The 18,949-nt window shown below is 40.8% G+C and overlaps 1 protein-coding gene and 1 long non-coding RNA gene across 6 annotated transcripts in view; one reads left to right on the top strand and one right to left on the bottom strand.

The window, feature by feature from the left end:
* Positions 1-5,856, bottom strand: part of LOC110368976 — a 34,292-nt gene extending 28,436 nt beyond the window's left edge. For both annotated transcript variants that reach the window (XR_004932039.1, XR_004932040.1), the window contains exons 1-3: positions 5,663-5,856; positions 543-636; positions 55-131 (exon numbers count right to left, since the gene is read on the bottom strand). This is a non-coding gene — a long non-coding RNA (uncharacterized LOC110368976). The remainder of the gene's footprint in view (positions 1-54; positions 132-542; positions 637-5,662) is intronic.
* Positions 1-18,949, top strand: part of sema6a (sema domain, transmembrane domain (TM), and cytoplasmic domain, (semaphorin) 6A) — a 166,501-nt gene that overhangs the window by 53,882 nt on the left and 93,670 nt on the right. For all 4 annotated transcript variants that reach the window (XM_036143898.1, XM_036143899.1, XM_036143896.1 and 1 more), the window contains exons 2-3: positions 16,512-16,683; positions 18,820-18,937. In XM_036143898.1, the coding sequence (XP_035999791.1) occupies positions 16,584-16,683; positions 18,820-18,937 (218 nt within the window). In that variant the 5' untranslated portion in view covers positions 16,512-16,583. The remainder of the gene's footprint in view (positions 1-16,511; positions 16,684-18,819; positions 18,938-18,949) is intronic.

The raw sequence follows: 18,949 nt of genomic DNA, 5'->3' as shown, positions 1-18,949 counted from the left end.
GAACAGAAGGCCAGTTAGCCAGTTATCAGCGGGGACGCAGGCTCAGCCACTTACCATAATGGAACCTGCCTCCAATGAGCCGGGAGCCTCGACAAGAAAGATGCCATTAACAGAGCAACAGAGATGATTTTCTGTGAAGGTAAAGCAGTAAATTAAATCACGCGACATATGCCGGCTCCACAATTGAAACAGATGCACCTGATTTGATATCCAGCTGCATTATTTACAAACTACCATAATACATTTTCATTTCGGTCTTCCCAAGCACAAAGAATAGACCCCCCCCCCCCCCCCCCTGTTTTTAGCATTTAAAAACAACAACAACAATAAAAGACGATAGTTTAAAAGGTCCAGATGAATTATTAAAAAGTTTATGATTAAACATTATTCCACCTGCTGATGTTTGGGGGGGCACTCAATGTGGAACAGACAGACTGCATAACACCTTGTATGACTCTGAGGCACACCTATTATGAGAAAGCGGGAGGCGGCGAGATGTGAAAACTGCACCAGATGGATTCAACAATAGAAAGCCATCACACCTCGTATTCGGTCCCTGCAGGCCACCTGTTTATATCCTGCGTCTGTTTCTCCGCTTTAAGCTCTTGGAGACCGAAGGGAACTCGACGAAAACAGCTGCAAGTCAGAGTTGAAATGTTACAGATATGGATGCAGAAAAAGTTGTAGAACTATGTGAAGTTTTTCACATTTTTGTCACATTTAAAGCCACGCATTTTTAGAGGTTTTGGGTGACAGACTAACACCGAGTAGTACATAAGTGTGAGGTGGAGGGAAAAAGACGAATGTGTGTGCATATAGCCCTCCCGAGTCAATAATTTGTAGAACGACCTTTTGCTGCAATTACAGCTGGAAGTCTTTTGGGATATGTCTGTACCAGCTTTCTCTTTGTCAGATTAGACAGAGAACATCTATAAATGTTCACTTGTTAAGCTTTCCTACAGGTGTGGGCTTTGACTAGGCCATATTAACAGATGGGTAGACTTTGATCTAAACCAGATGTGTCCAGCTCCAGTCCCGGAGGGCTGGTCCCTTGCATGTTTTGTCCCTGCTCCAACACATCTGATTCACATGACTGAATTACCTGCAGAGGCCTCCTAGTTAAACACTCATTTAGTTCAGTTAGTTAAACCAGGACAACATGTAGAAAATGCAGGACAGACTTTGGACACCGCTGATCTAAACCATTGTCAAGGGTTGTTTTTATGCTGGAAGCTATAGCCTCTTCCTGCAGGGTCTCAAGTTTTTTGGAGCCCCTCCCTGTCTCTGACCAGATTTTCCCTGCACCTGCTGAAGAGAGGCCTCCCGCATCATGATGTTGCCACCACCGTGCTTCATTGTGGGGATGGTGTGTACAGGGTGATGCGAAGCCCTCTATGGAGGCTAGAGGCAATAAACCTTTGGGCTCATCCCAGATTATCCCACATACGCAGCTCCTGCTGCGTTGAGGTTTGTCATTGTAACATGAAAAAAAAGCCAAAAAGTTTCCAGGGTTATGATGAACTTTTATTTAGCTTTGACATACCCTAAAATCTAGATATTTGTGAAAGGTTGTCCTTTAAATGAGCCCAAAGATCCCATTTTTTGGAGACGTTTACCCGGTGTTTTGCATACAAGACATTTGAATAAAAATATCCAATTGAGATCCAGCTAGGGCAAGGGAAAAAAAATCCATCCTTCTACCAGGTGTCCTTGAGACACGTATACCTATAAAATAAAATAAAAGATGAGCAGCTGTTTCATATTGATGTTGAGGCTTTTCTCGTTTATGGGAGGTGCTGGTAACCATGCAGCTCTTCTGTGAGAATTACATCTACTGTTTTATTGATTTGCCCATCCTCTTTTAGCTGTGGGAAAAAACTGCCCCAGCATCACATCCCCCGTACTCTAATAACCTCAGTAATTTCTGTTTTGATTCGAAGAAGTGATGCATGAAAGGCTGCAAATCTATCTTTGCAAAGATATCCATCCATTAATGCATTTTTTTTCGACTCCATGTGATAAAGCAACAAAAACTGTAGAGGAGCTGCAAAGAACCAATGCTCACGAGGGAGAATATGTTAACACAACAGCTGTTAGTTGTGCACGCCACAAATCTGACCTTTTATAGAGGAGCAGGAAGAATAAAAAAAACTTTTAGGCCCATATGCAAATCTGGGTGACTTACTGCACATCGTCCCTAGTATGAAACACAGTGGTGGCAATGTCATGTCAATGGGAGGCTGTTATTCAGCAGAGACCTGTAAGGGGATCAGAGTTGGTGTGTGGCGCAAAACTCAGGTCAGCAGGGAAAGAAAAGAGGCTGGAAAAGACTTCCAACTGGACAACAACCCCAATCATGCAGCCAGGGCTGAAGTAAAATTATTTAAATCAAAGCATGTTCACGTGATAGAAAGGCCTTGTCAAACGGCCTAGTCAAAAATCATACCTAAATCTAATTAAAATGTTTGGCAGGTCTTCAAATTTGTTGAGGACGCTCTTCATCTAATCAGAATGGAGTTGGACTATTGGCAAAGAATAGACAAAATTGTGTCAAATACATAAAAAAAAAAAAATCTTTTCCCCAGGTATGGGCTAAATACATTTGCACACCATACAGTTCATGTTTCACTCTTGTGAAACACTACAGCCAGTTTGTCAGATAAAATCCAAATAAAATGCACTGACGTTTCTGGTCGTAATGTAATAAAATGTAGGAAAGTTCAGGAATATAAATAGTTGTGCAAGTCACTGGAAGTTTGCAATATATTCTCTCTCTTTTGGATTCGAACACACACAGAGCCGCACAAATGTGTTTGCCTCCTCGTGTCCGTGGCCATTTCTCTTCCGACGCGTTCCTTTTTGGGATCTCTCAGCCTGCCTGGTCCTGTCAGACACTCTGGTTTAAATTTAGTTTGATGACAGTTAAGCGTAAATAAAAACAAAACAAAAAAACAAGGGAAATCTGCAATACGGCGCTTATGATTTGTCACGGCACCGTATGGAATCGTTAAGAGACACAAATTGATTTTCTCTGCCTCCTCTTGTGGCAATCGCGACGTTTTTCTGCCAAACTGCTGAGTGTGCATCTGCTTCCCTCGTATCGGTAAAAAAGATTTCGAAACGTGTTGTAATTTTTCTCGCAACCCCAGGCACCTTGAAATAGAGCGTCACTTGACTCACCAACCTGGCAGGATGGAGCTCCCAGGTTTGTATCATGACTAAGCATGGCATCAAATTGAGCAGCGCTGCCTGAAGGCACCCCACAGTTGGCCTCCGTAAAGTGAGTTTCCGACTAAAACGTGCATTTGGCTGAGTGACGGTTTGAACACTGTGATTGCTGCTCGGCGGGGGTCTGCCTTCATCGCGCCAGCATCTGTCTCTGTGGAGTTAATGTGCCGATTATCTCGGTGACATCCTGACAGCTTTTTGCCAGTGTGCTCCTTCTCCTCAGGAGGAACCCGGTTTTAACTTATTTTTTTATGCCCACTTTTCGCCCTTCTTAAAAAAAAAAAGAGTTCGGGCTCAACAACTTCGTGCGAGCGAACTTCAGTTTAAATCGGCACCTTATATATGAAGCACGGCTTGTTCAGTGTTGTACAAAGTACTGAAATCTCAGAGTCAAGTAAAAGTGTAAGTACCTCTCTAAAATATGACTTTGGTAAAAGTCCAAGTCACTGACTGACTGAAATGTTACTTGAGTAAAAGTCTTAAAGTATCTGAAATGTCTTGTACTTAAGTATGACAATTACTGTAAAAATAGATGTACTCAAGTAATATAATAAAAAGTATAAGTAAAAAGTAAAACAAAGCAAATGCAGTTTGAATGACATTTTTTAGATTTTGGTAAACTTAGAAAGTCAAATTCACTTAAAATAACATAAACAACCAAGTGCAGGAGAAATTTAGACCAAGTTTAAATAGAAAATACAACCTTTTTGTAAGCTTTCAGTTTTCCTTCTTCAAGTAAGGTCAGTGCTATGCACTTTAAAATTGTACACAACCAAGCGCAGGCAAAATTTAGACCAGGGGGTGTATACTAAGAACATGCTTTAGTTACTCGTTACAAAAAGAGTAACTAAAGGAAACATTGAAAATGTATTGAAGTAAAAGTATGCAATTAAGTTCAGAAATATAGTGAAGTAAAAGTAAAAGTTATCAAAAAATTTTATACTCGAGAAAAGTATAAAGTACTGCAAAATATACTTAAGTACAGTAGTGAAGTATTTTTACTTCGTTACTATACAACACTGGGCTTGTTATTATGCAGCGCATGAAGAGTAAAGTGATAAACCGGTGGGCTGTACAACAGAATGTGCATCAAAAAGGCAGACGGAGTTGACCAAAGAGATAATTGGATCAAAAGGGAGACGGAGAAGGGCATGTGCTACCAAAGCCCGTCCTTATCGGCAGCAATTTTCTCCGCTTAGCCCACACGGCTCAGTATCGGCTGCATTCAGATTGATTAAGCTGCCCCCGCTGGTGTCGTCAGAGGCGGTGACTGACGGGTATGAGAAAGGTTCTGATATTTAAACATGGAACCCAGTTCTCTGTCTGGCGCCTGTGAGTGCGCGTTTTGAGTTTGGTGTTTGTTTGTGTGGTCAAACGCGCCTCGCAGAGCGTGGGCTTGTTTTGATTCATAAAAAAGCTTTCCCCCAAACGAAGCAGGTAACAGTCTGACCTCTTTAGTCGAGCTGCTGTTCTCAAATGAGGTGAAGCGATGGCGAGGGATAAAATTCATTAAACTTAAAGCAATCTTTTGAGTGTAAATTAATCCTGATGTATAGAGGGAATATTGAGACAAGCACTAGGCTTGTCTCAATATTGTATGTATGGGTTACAATCCTTAGAATTTTGGGTTATGATTGCTTTTAAGTTCTTTACTATTATTTAAAAGGTCTTACCATATACGATAAGATAAGATAAGATAGGCTTTATTGATCTCACATTGGAGAAATTCACATGTCACATCGGCTCAGTGATCAGTAGTCATAGGAAAGAGGAGTCAAGTAGGACGAGGTGCATCAAATATATACACAGTGTGTCCTCGTTATACCATGGATCAAAAGGAGTGGGTAAGAAAAAGCAAAAAAGAAAAAAATACAGAAAGAAACAAGGCAGGGGATGTCTTCTGTATAATCACGGTGACTTATATGCATGTGTATTGACATATATTCAGGTGTGGTAGCAGCAGAAGTCACTTCTTTCAGGATTATTGCACAGTGTATTAAATAGAATTGCACATTAGTTATTGCATGTCGGTTCTTACCGTTGCAGTTATAGTTACGGTTGTGTTCAGTTCCTTTCACTCAGTTCATCACTGCTAGAGAGGTGTTGTCATTTTAGTTCATTCCCTTGAGTTTAGCTTCTTTGTTTTTTTCTTTCGTTCAGTTTTTTGTGCATTTAGATTTACGTGTATTTCTCTTAGCTCAGTGTCAGTCTTTACCCCTTGGTTTTTAGCTTTGTGTCTGCTTCAGCTTTCCTTCTTTATTGTTTACCTACATGGAGACAAGTGATGAGTGTGAACAAACGCTATAACATATAAACCTCTGCAAACTTGCAATGCATATCTAGAGATGGGCCTTAACAACATAAAACAGTTTAATAGAGAGTAAATCAGCACAGCAAGATAAAAAAATAGCATTAATCTTGCCTTAAAACTGACCTTTAAGCTGTTGTCTTTAAGAAACATCTTCAGTGTTAATGTGAAACTTCGCCAGTCTGGAATCAGTTTAAAGTCCTCAGGCAAAGATTCGTCATATTTATGGCTCGCACAGAAAAAGCTTCTTGACCAAAATAGGTTACCTCAATTGTTGCTGGATGCACCTCAAGTTGCTAAACCTAAACCTCATTCTGGTTGTTTTCCTCTAAATCTTCTCCTTCTTTGGTTTATTGGCTGTTGGCAAACAGCTATTTGGTGCATTACTGCCTCCAACTGGTGAGGAGTGTGGATCACAATGGCAATCCTGAATGTTTAAAAACAACAAATACAATATTGCACTCGTCGTCAGTAGATATCCCAATAATACTGGTAACTCTTGTTTGTAAGATCTCCATTAAGTTAAAGTCAACGTTCACATTGCTGATATTTTTTCAGTTAAGTGTCTTCTTTCTTCTTCATACAGCACGCTACACTGCAACGTGTTCCTCTGATTCTTTTTGCCCAAAATATTCACATCTACCTGTAATATTTTTTCTCACCTTAACTCTATGAATAGCTTCATTTAATCCAGTATATCCAAATCCAAGTCTTGAAACAATTGCTTCCATTTTCCTGTTGCTTATGTATTCCTCACTTCTCCAACTCTGTTGCATTTTTTAAAAAGAATCGTCCTATTCTCTCTTCCTTCCCATTGCTTTTGCTGTTTTTCTTTTAGTCTCTGTTTAATCATACCTAAACGTTCTGTCTTACTTAACTTAACCATCAGGTCAATGGGCCTTTTGGATGTCTCCTTTGCAGATTTATCTGCTATTTCATTACCTTGAATTGCTACATGTACTGGTACCCATAGAAACCTAACAGTGACACCCATCATTTGAATTTGGCGCAATCCAAGAAACTATTTTGTGTAATGGTTAATGATGAACTTGAGTCTAAACACACAAGTGTCCTCAATGCTCTTACTTTCTTTGTCCATTGCAATGCAAGATGCACAAACTAAACTATTTTGCTACAACTACAGATACTAAGACTGACCTGCAGAATATTTTGCAGATATGAGAACGTTGAATCGTTTTTTTATTTTTATTTAGAGCAGTTTTTAGTGTATTAAGACATATTCCCTGTGATGCTCAATCCATTTTTAGAGAAGCTTTACATTGATTTAACTCCGCGTACCAATTTCTGTTTTCTTCCTGGCTTAACTTGAGAGCTTTTACAGAGTAGATTGGGGAGTGTTTCTTCTTCCTGACCTACTTTAAAAAACAATGCTGTGAGTGGTAGTTATCTCCTCTCATCATTTATTTCACATTTGTTTCTGCTTTAGGCGAGGTTAGACTGACGTTAGTTTGGATCATTTTTAAACAACGAATACCCATTAATGTTTTCTCGTCTTTGCTTCTGTTTATCCCTTTCCTTTCCTTTACCCTCCTCTCCTTTCCTTTCTCATCTTTCCCTTCCCTTTTCTGCCATTCTGTTTCCTGGTCTGTCTTTCCATTCCCTTTTCTCCCCTTCTCATCCTGTCATGTTTTTTTCTCTCTCTTTCCCTTCTCTTGTCATTTTCCCTGTCCTTTAATTTAATTTCTCTTTCCTTGTCTCCTTCCATTTGTATTTTGTCCATTTCTTTCCTTATTTCTCCTTCCATTCCTCCCCCTTCCTTTTGTTTTGTTATTTCTCCTCCCTTCCCTTTCCTTTCTTTGCAATTCCTTTCCTCATTTGTCCTCCTTTTTCTGTACTTTCCTTTGCATATTTCTCTTTCCTCTCTTTTCCTTTTGTTACATTTCCTTTCCTTTCTCTCACATTCACGTCTTTTCCTTTCAAGTCCTTTCCCTCACCTAACTTTCACCTTTTTGCCTCTTTTACTGTACGTCATTATTCTCTCCAGTTTTCTGCAAAGAGACTCCCCGATCACAACAGAAAACTACCTTTATTGTGGTAGATAATCGTTTTTAATGATTTGGAACCTCAGAGTTGCATCCTGCTTTGACGGACTTTAGATCACAAAGTCAGCATCATATAGATTAAGGGTTACAGGCAGCCTTGGACATCTTTGTTAGGTGGTTATTGTTACAGTTTGTATCTTTTGTTCTTTTTATTTTCTGCTCTGTAATTCTTTCCCATTTGCTTTTGAGTGGTCTTTGGCTCTCTCCCAGAATCAATCCTTCACATCTTACATTCAGGCTTTTGTTTCAGTAACTCACTAACAGCTGCAGGGCGCCTCATTCAGCTCAACGTCTTTGTCTTTTAATAATCAAACCATGATGGATTGCCTCTACGCAGATATTCATTTGGAGGCGACACGGAAGGGTTTAAAAAGCAGCGGAGGAAAAGGGTGTTGATGCGAGCGTGTGTGTGTTTGTGTTGGATGGTAGTTTTGCTGGTTTTCTTGTTCTCAAAATGATAGGCAGGTTCCCTGCCTTTGCACTTTCTCCATTTCCCCCTCTTATCACAGCCTCCTGGGTTTAGGCTATCTTTTTCCTTCCAATTTATCAGGCCAGGAATGACAAGTGTAAACACCTGCAAGGCGATCCTCCCTGTTCGTGAACCGTGGTTAGGATGTGGCCCACTTTTTTTTTTACCCTCCTTATGGTCGGATCAGGATTGTTCTCCGCCTTGCTGGGTGTTTTTTTTTTTTACTTTATTGCTGCTCGGTTTAATCTTCTTCTGCTTTCACACATCAGCTCGCACACAATTTCCTCCAGCTCACCTGTCAACAGGTGTCATAACCGACACTGGTCGAGAACTCCTAAGAAGGATAGTTTGCTGTAAAGGTGTTGTCTGCTGTTTTAATGGGTGTTGCATCCGCGCCTGTGTGTGTAAACCCTATTTCTGCTCTGTAATGCTGTGAGACTTGCAACACAGACGTCTAACGGAGCTAAAATTACTGCACTGTTATCAATTCACCTGCTCAATATTTTTTATTTTATTTCATTCAGCTCCAAGAAAAGAAAGTAAAGGGCTCCTCAGCTATTACTCCCACTCAGAAATGTTTTCTTCTATTCTTGTTATCTGTGTTTACAGGATAAGTTTATCTCTCGTACTACACAAGAAGACTATTTCCTGTTTTTGTTGGTGAATTCTCTGCCTCCGCCTGAGCACGCTGTGGGAGGCTTAGATCTCTGAAGACTACAGGGAAAGGACTAGTTGCTTTTATTAGGAGCTGCATCCCTAAAGAAATGGTCCTTGTCCTTGGGAAATCATGAAAACAGGAACAAATATTTCTTTCTGTTATGTGGTCGAGCTTGGATTTGTGTTGAAAAAAAAAAAAAATCCACTTGTGTCTGTTATCGTAGAATCTCCTGGATGTGCTTACTGGGCATGGCTGCAGGTTATAACCATAAACAACTCCATGTCTATATCTGATCTAAATAAAGAAAAAAAATGAGCCCTTTGCAAAAATTTGCCAACTTTGTCCAGACAAATATAAAGACTTTGGAAGTTCATGCTGTCGAAGGGTATTTATAAGCAGCAGTTGCTGCGAAAAAAATAAATAAAACTTCCATAAAATCAGGATAAAATGGCAAAATGTCTTCATCTGATTGGCCTTGTCAAGAGAACTGGCCACTGTTTTGCATCAACCAGGGAGACAGGTTGGTAATATTTACAGACTAAAGCTTGTACAACATAAAAACCGACAGCATTTGAAACCGGCTCCCAGAGCGGAAAGGTTTGAAGAAGTAGGCCGTGGGGGGAGGTAGTACTTATTCATTTAGCAGGAACGTTTGCATGGAAGGAGAGGACAAAGCATTACGAATAGGTTGAACTTATTCAACAAAAATATTCTGCCATATCAGTCTAGAATAGTCTTTAAGTTTAAATTATGTAGTGGCTTTAAATGTCAATGATTTTAAATGAGCAAACTCTGCTTACTATTGTATGTGGGATAAAATATTTTAGGGTTTTTTAGAGCAATATGTTCTGAAACACGATAAAAAATAATCAGTATCTGTGAATGTTTAGATCTACCTCTGCCTTTGGAAAGATTTTAATTTGATTTCACAATGTAAACGCTGTAGTATTATAACAAGCTTAAGGCTAAATTAGGATTCAATCCTGATAAGACCCATTACTCCACTTGCCTCACAAGATAAGGAATATGAAAGTCCTTGTTTTTTTAAATAATTGTTATACTTTCAACTTCCTAAGGACTGTCTACGGACTGCCACTTTGACTTAATCATTTATAGTTTTATTGCTAAAAACTCTGACTTTAAATTGGAGTGTCATTCCAACACCCAGCTGCTGAGTGTGACCTTGGAGTGCCCAGCTGCAGTTGGTTGCTGGTGTAATGGCCCTGTTCCACAGCAGAAATGACAAAAAATAGCCAGGGTCAGTCAGAGTTCTCCAAGTTGTGGCACGCTTTGATTAAATGCGCAGAAATTCAAGGTTGGATTTTCAATGTGATATTTTGCAACCACAATAAAGATTTATTTATTGTTAGGCTTTTCAAACTTTTCTTTTTTACCAATAAATCTGAAAGCCACCTTACATCAAGGACTTGGTATCGTTGCCTTTTTTTCCTCCTAAATGTGTAATTAGGTCCATATGAATGTCTGTTAGCTGTTAAATTCATTCAAACAAACAGGAACTACTACATTGTGTTTGCAACCAGCTTCTGATCTGCTTCTCACATCTGATGCCAGTAACCACATTCAGTTCAAGTCAGTTCGGCTGCTCGTGTGTTCTGTTCTTAACAGTAGCCGCATTTAGGCGGAAAATGGTTTGGCCAAAGTCAGATGAGTTGGAATCAGACTCCTACTTGGTTCAGAGACATGTTTGCTATCACGGTTGCCTTCACGGCAGCCTCAAAAGAAATGTTATTAGTGCTAAGATTAAAAGAAACTAAAGAAACTAATTTCCCCCTGTGTGGGAATTCATCCTGAAAGATTTTTTTTCTTTATAAATCTGTAACATCAGACTGTTTTGTCTGATATCCAGAGCCCACTAGAGCAATTTGCCAGCTGACAGTGAACATATGTCTTTTTTGTTGTTGTTGCTAAAGCTATATTTGTGTGCTTGTTTTCCTCCTTGGCGCCGCACACATTCAGATGCCACTGTTTATCAGCAACAGGTACTTCAACGTAATCAAAAAGCCGTCTCTCACTCCATCGCACACTAAAATCTGGGTACCACGGGGGCTTTGAGAGATGAACAGCTGGGAACCTCCAGATTACCTAATTGTGCGTGTGTCTACGTATAGGAGTGTTTTTGCAGGAGAGCCGAGCTTTATGTTCATCTATTTTTGCTCTCATCAAAGCTGTCAAAGCAAAGCGATGTTGTCCAACGTTTCCTTCCCCTTCCTCACCTGAAGCCCGCTGCGACCGACCTTGTCATTAAAATAAATGTGTGTTATCACAAGCGGGCACCCATAGCTAACGTATTGATGCAAGAGCGGCAATAACATCATTAAGCCGGCTAATGTGTTTATTGTTAATGCTAATGCATCGCGGCCTGGTGGCTCCCATGGGCGTCTCTTTGCCTGTGATTGGCTGTCTGCTTTGACATGTACGGATGTTGTTTATGGTCGTGAATCCTGTGCGTATTTTTCTGCTTGGAGCTGTGTGTGTTACAAGACTGTTGAATGTGTGAATGAGTTTGGGGAAGCGGTCCCAAAGAAGATGTGGTTAAGAGGGGGAATATGGGCATCTTTGTATTTTTATTACCCACTTGGGCCCTCTTCTAGCATTTAGATGGAAGTCCTCCATCTTTTCCCTTTCTGCTTGTATGTTAATCTTTGTGATTCACTGGACTTTCTGCAAGAGCAGCAGTTGTGGTAGGACCACATAATACAGTCCATACTTTCCCAGAACCTGAAGATTACTTTCCAGACTTGCCAGGCACAGAACTTTCTAGAATTTTCAGATATTTTCTTGAACTTACAATATAAGTTCTGGAAACTTTATCACACTTACAGGTTACTTTCTCTAAGGTTAGCAAGTACTTTCTAGAGCTTGGAATAAATCTATTTTTATGGTGTTCTTACAGTATACTTTGTAAAACCTACTGGGTACACTTCAAAGGCACTTACAGAAACTTTGCAGAAATTTCCGATACTTTCTGGAACGTATCAGGCCATTTCTGTAACTTGCCAGCTATTTTCTAGGACTTTGTTAACACTTTTATGAAATTTACTGGTGACTTTCACTGAACGTACCAAGCACTTTCCATATATATACATATTTATATATGTTTGTGGAACCTACTGGCTACTTTCCAAGAACCCAGCAGGTACCAAAGGTGGGTAGAATAGCCAGAAAATTATACTCAAACAAAACTTCAACATATTTTTGCTCAAGTAAAAGTAAAAAGTAGTCAGCGAAGAAATTACTCAAGTAAGTGTAAAATGTATTCAGTAAGAAGGCTAATAGTAAAATAAAAGGTTATGCGCAAATTCTTGTATTTTAAAGACAAAAAAGGAAAAACATACAAAGAACAACATAATTGCAAAATAACAAATTCAGGCTGAAGAAACACTTTTTGACATTAAACTTTAAAGCAATACTTAAAGCAAACAGTATTTACAGTATGTTAGAACAGTGTAAATTACCTCCAATGACAATATCTACTATTTACTCTACGTTTATTTGACCTCCAAATGGCTCAATGAGCTCAGCAGACAGAAAATAACATAAAAATAACAAAGCTTGTGTACAAATAAGTAGCCCTATTTTCACATATACTTTAGGAAACTGTCATCAAACTTACCGTTTGGTTTACTGGGACTTATCAAGTACATTGTGAAACTTTCATGACTCCTACTGGTTACTTTCTCATAACTTACCAGATACTTTCATTAGACTTAGAGGTTACTTCCAAAAACTTAGGACATATTTTACTTAAGCTTTTTGGTTACATTCAATACCACAGAGTTACAGAACCAATTCATAACAATGTTGCCTCGATGCATTCTACAACTACAAGTCAAAACCCTTTCCCAGAGCTTACAGGTACTTTCTCAAAGTTTTACTAAACATAGTGGTTACCTTTACAGAACTTACGAGATACCTACACAGAACTTAGAAGTTGTTTCAAGGAACTTACTAGTCAATTGCCAGGAATCTTTATGGAACTTGTTGATAAGTTTCCAGAACATTTGTGGAACTCACCAAGTTACCAAAAAAAGTACCAAGTAAGTATGGATACATCCAAGGAAGTACCTGGTATGTTCTTGCATAGTAAGCTTTAAGCTTTGTGAAAATATCCTATAAGTAAAGTTACTTGGTAAGTTGGTAATTCTTGGAAAGTCATCAGTTAGTTGCATGAAATTCCTCATAAAACAAATGGGAAGTTCTGGAAAGTATCCTCTAAACTCTTGAATACTGATCTCAAAGCTCGTGGGCTTTCTTATGGAGTGCTACCAAAGGTGTTTCTCAACAGCATAGGAAAGAGGTTCTTTAGGTCCTCTCCTATGCTTTCATTCAGTGAAAGCTTTAACAAGAGTCTAAATCGACACTCTACCACCTCCACTGTGTGTAATTTTGGTAGCAGGTAATTTATTGCAGAAGTGTGGGCGTGCCTTTGATCCTCGATTCCCTAACCCTGATGTCCTCAGTCTGTGTGTGTGTGTGTGTGTGTGTGTCCAAACACTGCCGCACAAAAGTAGCATTTTAGATCAGAGCTGTACACACTCAGTCACACTTCGCACACAAGGAAGCAATTTGCTCCTCCGCGCAAAGAGCGTAATTCAGTAAAGACAGACTGTGTCTCGTCTCGTCCCCGTTACTCCTGAGTTGCGGGCGGTAATGAAAGGGCCGCTGGAAGGTTTGGAGGTTTCACTTAAGATGTTTTGTGCTCAATTTATTTTGCGTATCACGGGAGGCAGCGGGAGAGGGGTTTTAGCATCCAATTAAAACCCACTGATACGGATGGAGGAGCTTCTCCCGCCTCCAGCCACAGCTGATCACCGGGGAGATCTGTGGAAGAAAATCCCAACGAACAATAAAGACGAAAGCACCTGCGTTCGTGTGAAAGGTGCTGCAGGGATTGGGACGTAATGAGGCAGAGTTTCAGAGTAGCCCCTCGTTCGTCCGACCGCACCACGAGCCGGACCTTGTTGTGTTGGTCGGTGCGGCCTCCATCCATCATTTACAGCTTTCTCTCCCTAAGGGCTACTCTCTCTTTCTTACGCTACTTCCTGCTCATCAATCAGTCAATTACTGGAAGAGTTCTGGGTCAAGGTTCAGAAACAATTTGCATTTCAGCCCCCCCCCTCCCCCCCTAGTGAGGTTTGCCCTACTGTACATGAGGGAAAATATACATTTTTTGATTTTCAATTTGAAAATTTAAAAAAATGCACAGCGTGAACGTCTGTCACCGTTAGATGAAGGTGGACTGTAACGTATTTTTTGCCATCATAGAACAGGAAAAATAAATCCCACTCTGTAACGGTCACATGAGCGGGCCAGCGAGTGAGAGAGGACGGAGGGGAAGGAAGAAGCTTTTGAGATCAAGGTCGTATCCAGGCTTTAGTATTGGTATTCTCCTCAGTGTTAAAATGAATCTACCGCTGAATAGTGTTTTCATTCCTCTCCTGAATGAGATTCACAGGAGCATGGAGAGAGAAAAAGAGATGGGGGGGGGGGAAGAGAGGCAGAGAGGGACATGACAGAGAAAAAAGAGAAAGTAACCCCTCCTCCTCCGCCTCTTCCGTCTTTTTCCTCTCTCCTGGTCTCTCTCCCCCTCAGATATACAATAGCGAATGAAAATACAGCGTGGGATAAACAACTTTTATCAGGCTGGAGCAAATGAAATCGACTATTTTATTCAATTTCTCATCCCTGAAGCGTCATGCGCTCTCTATCTGCACAGCTACGTCCTCTCCCCACAGCTTCAGCAGAAAAAAAAAAAAAAAAAAAAAAACTGAAGGTGCTTCATGCAAATTAAATGCTTTATTCCTGATTAGATTAGAGATGCAATAATTGTCTCGGATGATTTATGGTTGTAATTGTGTGCACACAAACTGGAGCAAGATAATCCCAGCTGCCTCCATTTGAGCTATGAAAACGCTGCATTGGTGCAGGGTTAGCTTTGAGGAGAAAAACCCAGATTTAACGTCACTGCCGCTGTAAGTAAACAAGATGAATGAATTATTTCTTTAAAGGCTGAAATGATGCAACAGGTAGGATGGGCAGAACATGCCTAATAGTACAGCAGGAGATGGTTGATGATGTTTGGCCGGAGTTCAGGGCAGACATGTGGAAATGTTGTGATGGGGAACTTCGCTAGGAGTGGTTTTGATTTGATCTTTTTCCAAAGATGTGATGTTTTTCTGAATTTCCCTGACTCTCTTTTAAGGATTTGTTTTTCCAGAGCCAGTTTTACCTAGATTAAATTTTTTTCTACCTTTTGAGTTTTGTTTAACCCCCTGGAAACTGGAAAGTTGAAAAAAAAAAAAGATCTAGATGTTGTATGATATTCACACAGAAAATGTTTTTTTCTGACTGTCTAGAGTCATTAACCGTGGAATCAACAGGTATAGCAAATTTACCACAATCCATGAATAATATTTCAACAGGTGTATATACTCGTGCATGGAGGCAAACTGAAACCATCCTGGCTACTAATCTAAATCCCTAAGGTGTATTTATGTGAGATCGTGCGCACTGCTGTTGGTTTCATGGTAAAAATGATGCTGCAATCCTGATCGGCAGCATCTTATCATTTCAGTCTGCGCTGCCTATCCCCGTTTGTTTGATATTTGAAAACGATGCCATTGCTTAAAATTGTGATAACGATTCAGATTAACCCACATTTTCTGTTTTTACCATAAAATTAGATCTTCACCGTCTCGGCCACTAAACATAGACATCAGGCTGGGCAATATGGGCTGCTACAGTCCACTCAGCTGGCCAAATATATTTCTGATAAGCAAAGTGTGAATGTCATGTTGCGGTGAGGACCGGCGCGATATATTGCGCAGTTCTAATATTTTCACAAAAGGCTTGGTGGGTTTGAATACAATCCCCCCCCCCCCCCCCCCCCCCTCAATAAATAAAACGATGATTTCCAAACTTATTTTTTTGATTTTCTCCTGTTAACTTAGTCTGATCTTATTTTTTCAGATGATCTAAAAACATTTCAATCTGACAGAAAAAAAGTCAAAACTGAGGAAATATATGAGGGAGCTAACATTTCTTACAGGGCAATATGACCTGAAGGTTGCTTTGGACCTGCTGCTTTAAAAGTTACCCTCAGTGTGGCGCAGGCATTTGTTTATTTATTTATTTTCAACACATACTTGTATATCACTCAGCATAAAGACCAAAATCCTTCATGCAAAGTGAGCTTTTATCCACGCTCGGATCCAGCGGATAGTTCATCATGTACCTTTACACGTTGGAGTCGGTGCGCGGGATTGCTCTACCCTTGTTAGAGACTGCAAAGTATGAAATAAAGTACCTGCCAAGCCGCCCTGCTCCAGCTCCACGCACGGCCGACACTCTGCAGCAGGTTAATCTCAACAAGAGCACTCCTGCTTCACTAAGACCCTGTCATACTCCTGCAGGGAGTGATCTGCTCGGCCTGACATCGATCTATGACGCATATTACCTCCCTAATCCAATTAATTTGGTTGTGCTTGCACGGTGGCTTAGTTGAGTCATCCAAAATGCTTATGAATAAAATCTCGGACTGACTGGACGGAGCGGAGCGGGGAGGGGGGGCAGAAATGCACAAACAGCTAATTTAGGTGCGAGATGACGTCGCCTCTGACACAGATTGCAGGGATCAAACACGGGGGATATCGATTTTGCAGTCAGGCGAACGAATTGTTTCACCAACGTTGTTGCTGTTGTTGTTTCCTCTGAGATTCTCATCCCCCCCCCCCCCCATTTCTGCTTGTGTCTCCTCCTGTGCAGGCAATTCCACACATTTAGCAGAGGACCAGCAGCAGCGGCGGCGGCAGCAGCGGCGGCGGTGTTGGAGTGACCATGAGGTCAGAGGCCTTAGTACTCTACTTCACGCTACTGCAAATAGCCGGGGCGGGTTTCCCTGAGGACAGTGAGCCTATTAGCATCTCACATGGCAACTGTAAGTGTTTTTTTTTTTTTTCTCCTTGCTTCTCTTTCTTTTCTCTCGGTTATTATCTCTCGTGTCCTCAGTCCATCCTCTCATTAGAAGCGGTCTCTCTGCTTTCTCTCTTTCCCCTCTTTGTCCTGTACTTCAGAACACTCCATTCTCAGTGTGCGTCTCATTTGTTCAATCTTTTTTTACTCGTCCAACACCCTCTCGACTAGTGCTTCCTCTACAGCACTTACCTTCCTCAGAAAAAAAAAAGGAACTCCTTCTGCAGGGCTGGAGTGCAAATTGGCACCGAAGGATTGGACCTTATACATGGGCTGAAATAAAGGACTTAAGGCAGCATTTGAAACTGAGTCCACCTCACATCATTGGATAATCCGCAGTCAGGGTGCTTATGGTGCTCTGAGAGTGCGTGATCTGGGAAGGCTGTAAAGATATGGCCTTTGTTTCCTCCGTTTCTCCCTGTATCATGTCCTGTGTTCCTCACCGTGGGCGTAATGCTCTGTCCTGGCAGAGGAAGCTAGTGCACGAGCCAGGCAGCCTCACGCGGACCTGTCTTCCTCAGACTCGTTCCTTTAAACCAAGCACGGTTTGTCCAAAACCACCAACATTAGAGCGGACGCACGGAACAAAGGAGCATATTCACGTTTAAATTAAAGACATCAGGAAAGCTGGTTAAAAATTAAGATCTATCTTAAGAAATGTTCACAAATGGAATCTAAATAATCCTGTTTTTTTTTATCTTTGGAAAAGAAACTGACTTTATTTCAGAGGAAACACCATAGATGTACCAAATCCATAAAACAACATCTCCAGTAAAAATTCAATGTTTTTCTCACTGAGGGAGAAAAAAGTTAGGATACCCTAACCCTACATAGCTAATCTTACCCCCTTTGGTTGAAATAGCATTAGTAAGATGCTTCATGTATCCATCTATCAGTCTCCAACATCAGTCCATTCCTAACTTTCAGTGTTTGAAGAGGTTCTGACGTGTATACTGCTCACTTTAAATCACTCCACAGCATCCTAATGAGATCAAGATCTGGGCTCTTACTCCGCCCAGGACTTTCCCCTTTCTTAATCCTCAGCCAGTCCTTGTGGATTTACCGGCATGTTTCAGGTCACTGTCATGTTCCACGGTGCCACTTGGACCGGCTTTCATTTTTCTGCAGATGTTTTCCTCAAGCTCCCTCTGATGCGTCTTAAAGGTTATGGTGGATTCTGTGATGAGGGGCTGGCCAGGTCCGGCTGCAGCAAAGCTTCCCCACATCATGACACTTCCACCTCTATGCTTGCCAGTTATTATGAGGTGCTTTTCTGGAATGCAGTTTTTGATTTATGCTTAAGATTTACTCCATCCTGGTATCAAAGTAATTACATTTTACACCCATCTGTCCGAGGAACATTAGCCTCGATTTCTATTTTTGTTCTTTCTGGCCAACTTTAGGATGGCTTTCATGTTATTCTGAGAGAGCAAAGGTTTCCTTCTTGTTCATCTCTCTTCAAAATTAACCTTGTACAATCTCTCACTGATTGTTTGGCATGCAAGAGTCTGTTGTTTTAGCAGATGTTCCGTGGGCCTCTTTTAGCATCTTGTGGTCTGTTTTGAGGGTGAACTTGGTCAGGCAGCCATATTTGGGCATGTTAAGAGTGGACTGGTTGCTTTTAAAAACTTTTGGGACCTTTTTTATGTCCCATATCAAAATCATAACCTGCCACAGTCTTGTTTCTGTACTGCTCTGACAGCTCTTTCGATCCTACCGCTGTTTAAATAGGACAAACCCACCTCAGAATACTGAGAAATTGCGTTATCATCAGATGAACCAGACGGGGTACACCTTTGTGTAGTATTAACCATTTTAAGTGGAAATTAATGTGGTGTATTCAGTATTCAGCTTTGTTAAAAATTATGTAAAATTCCAATATTTTAGAATATGTTACAAAAACACAGGGGTGCTAATAGGTTGTCTTAATGTTTTCACATGAAGTTATCATCGCACAGGAAGCTGAGCCCAGGATGCTGAGCCCAGGACGCTGACTGCATTTTCTCGTCTAGCAGACATATTTTGGAGCCCTGAAATTCATACTGCCCAATTACTTTTGTTACCTCGGGGATATTTTATCTTCATTCCTACCTTTTTCCAGACACCAAGCAGTATCCGGCATTCGTGGGCCACAGACCTGGGAGGAACAACACACAGCGGCACAAACTGGACATCCAGCTCATCGTGATCATGAACAGGACGTTATACATCGCTGCAAGGTAGGTCATAAT

This window comes from Fundulus heteroclitus, chromosome 12 (assembly GCF_011125445.2).
Source record: "Fundulus heteroclitus isolate FHET01 chromosome 12, MU-UCD_Fhet_4.1, whole genome shotgun sequence".
NCBI lineage: Eukaryota > Metazoa > Chordata > Actinopteri > Cyprinodontiformes > Fundulidae > Fundulus > Fundulus heteroclitus.
This window is presented reverse-complemented; position numbering and strand designations above follow the sequence as displayed.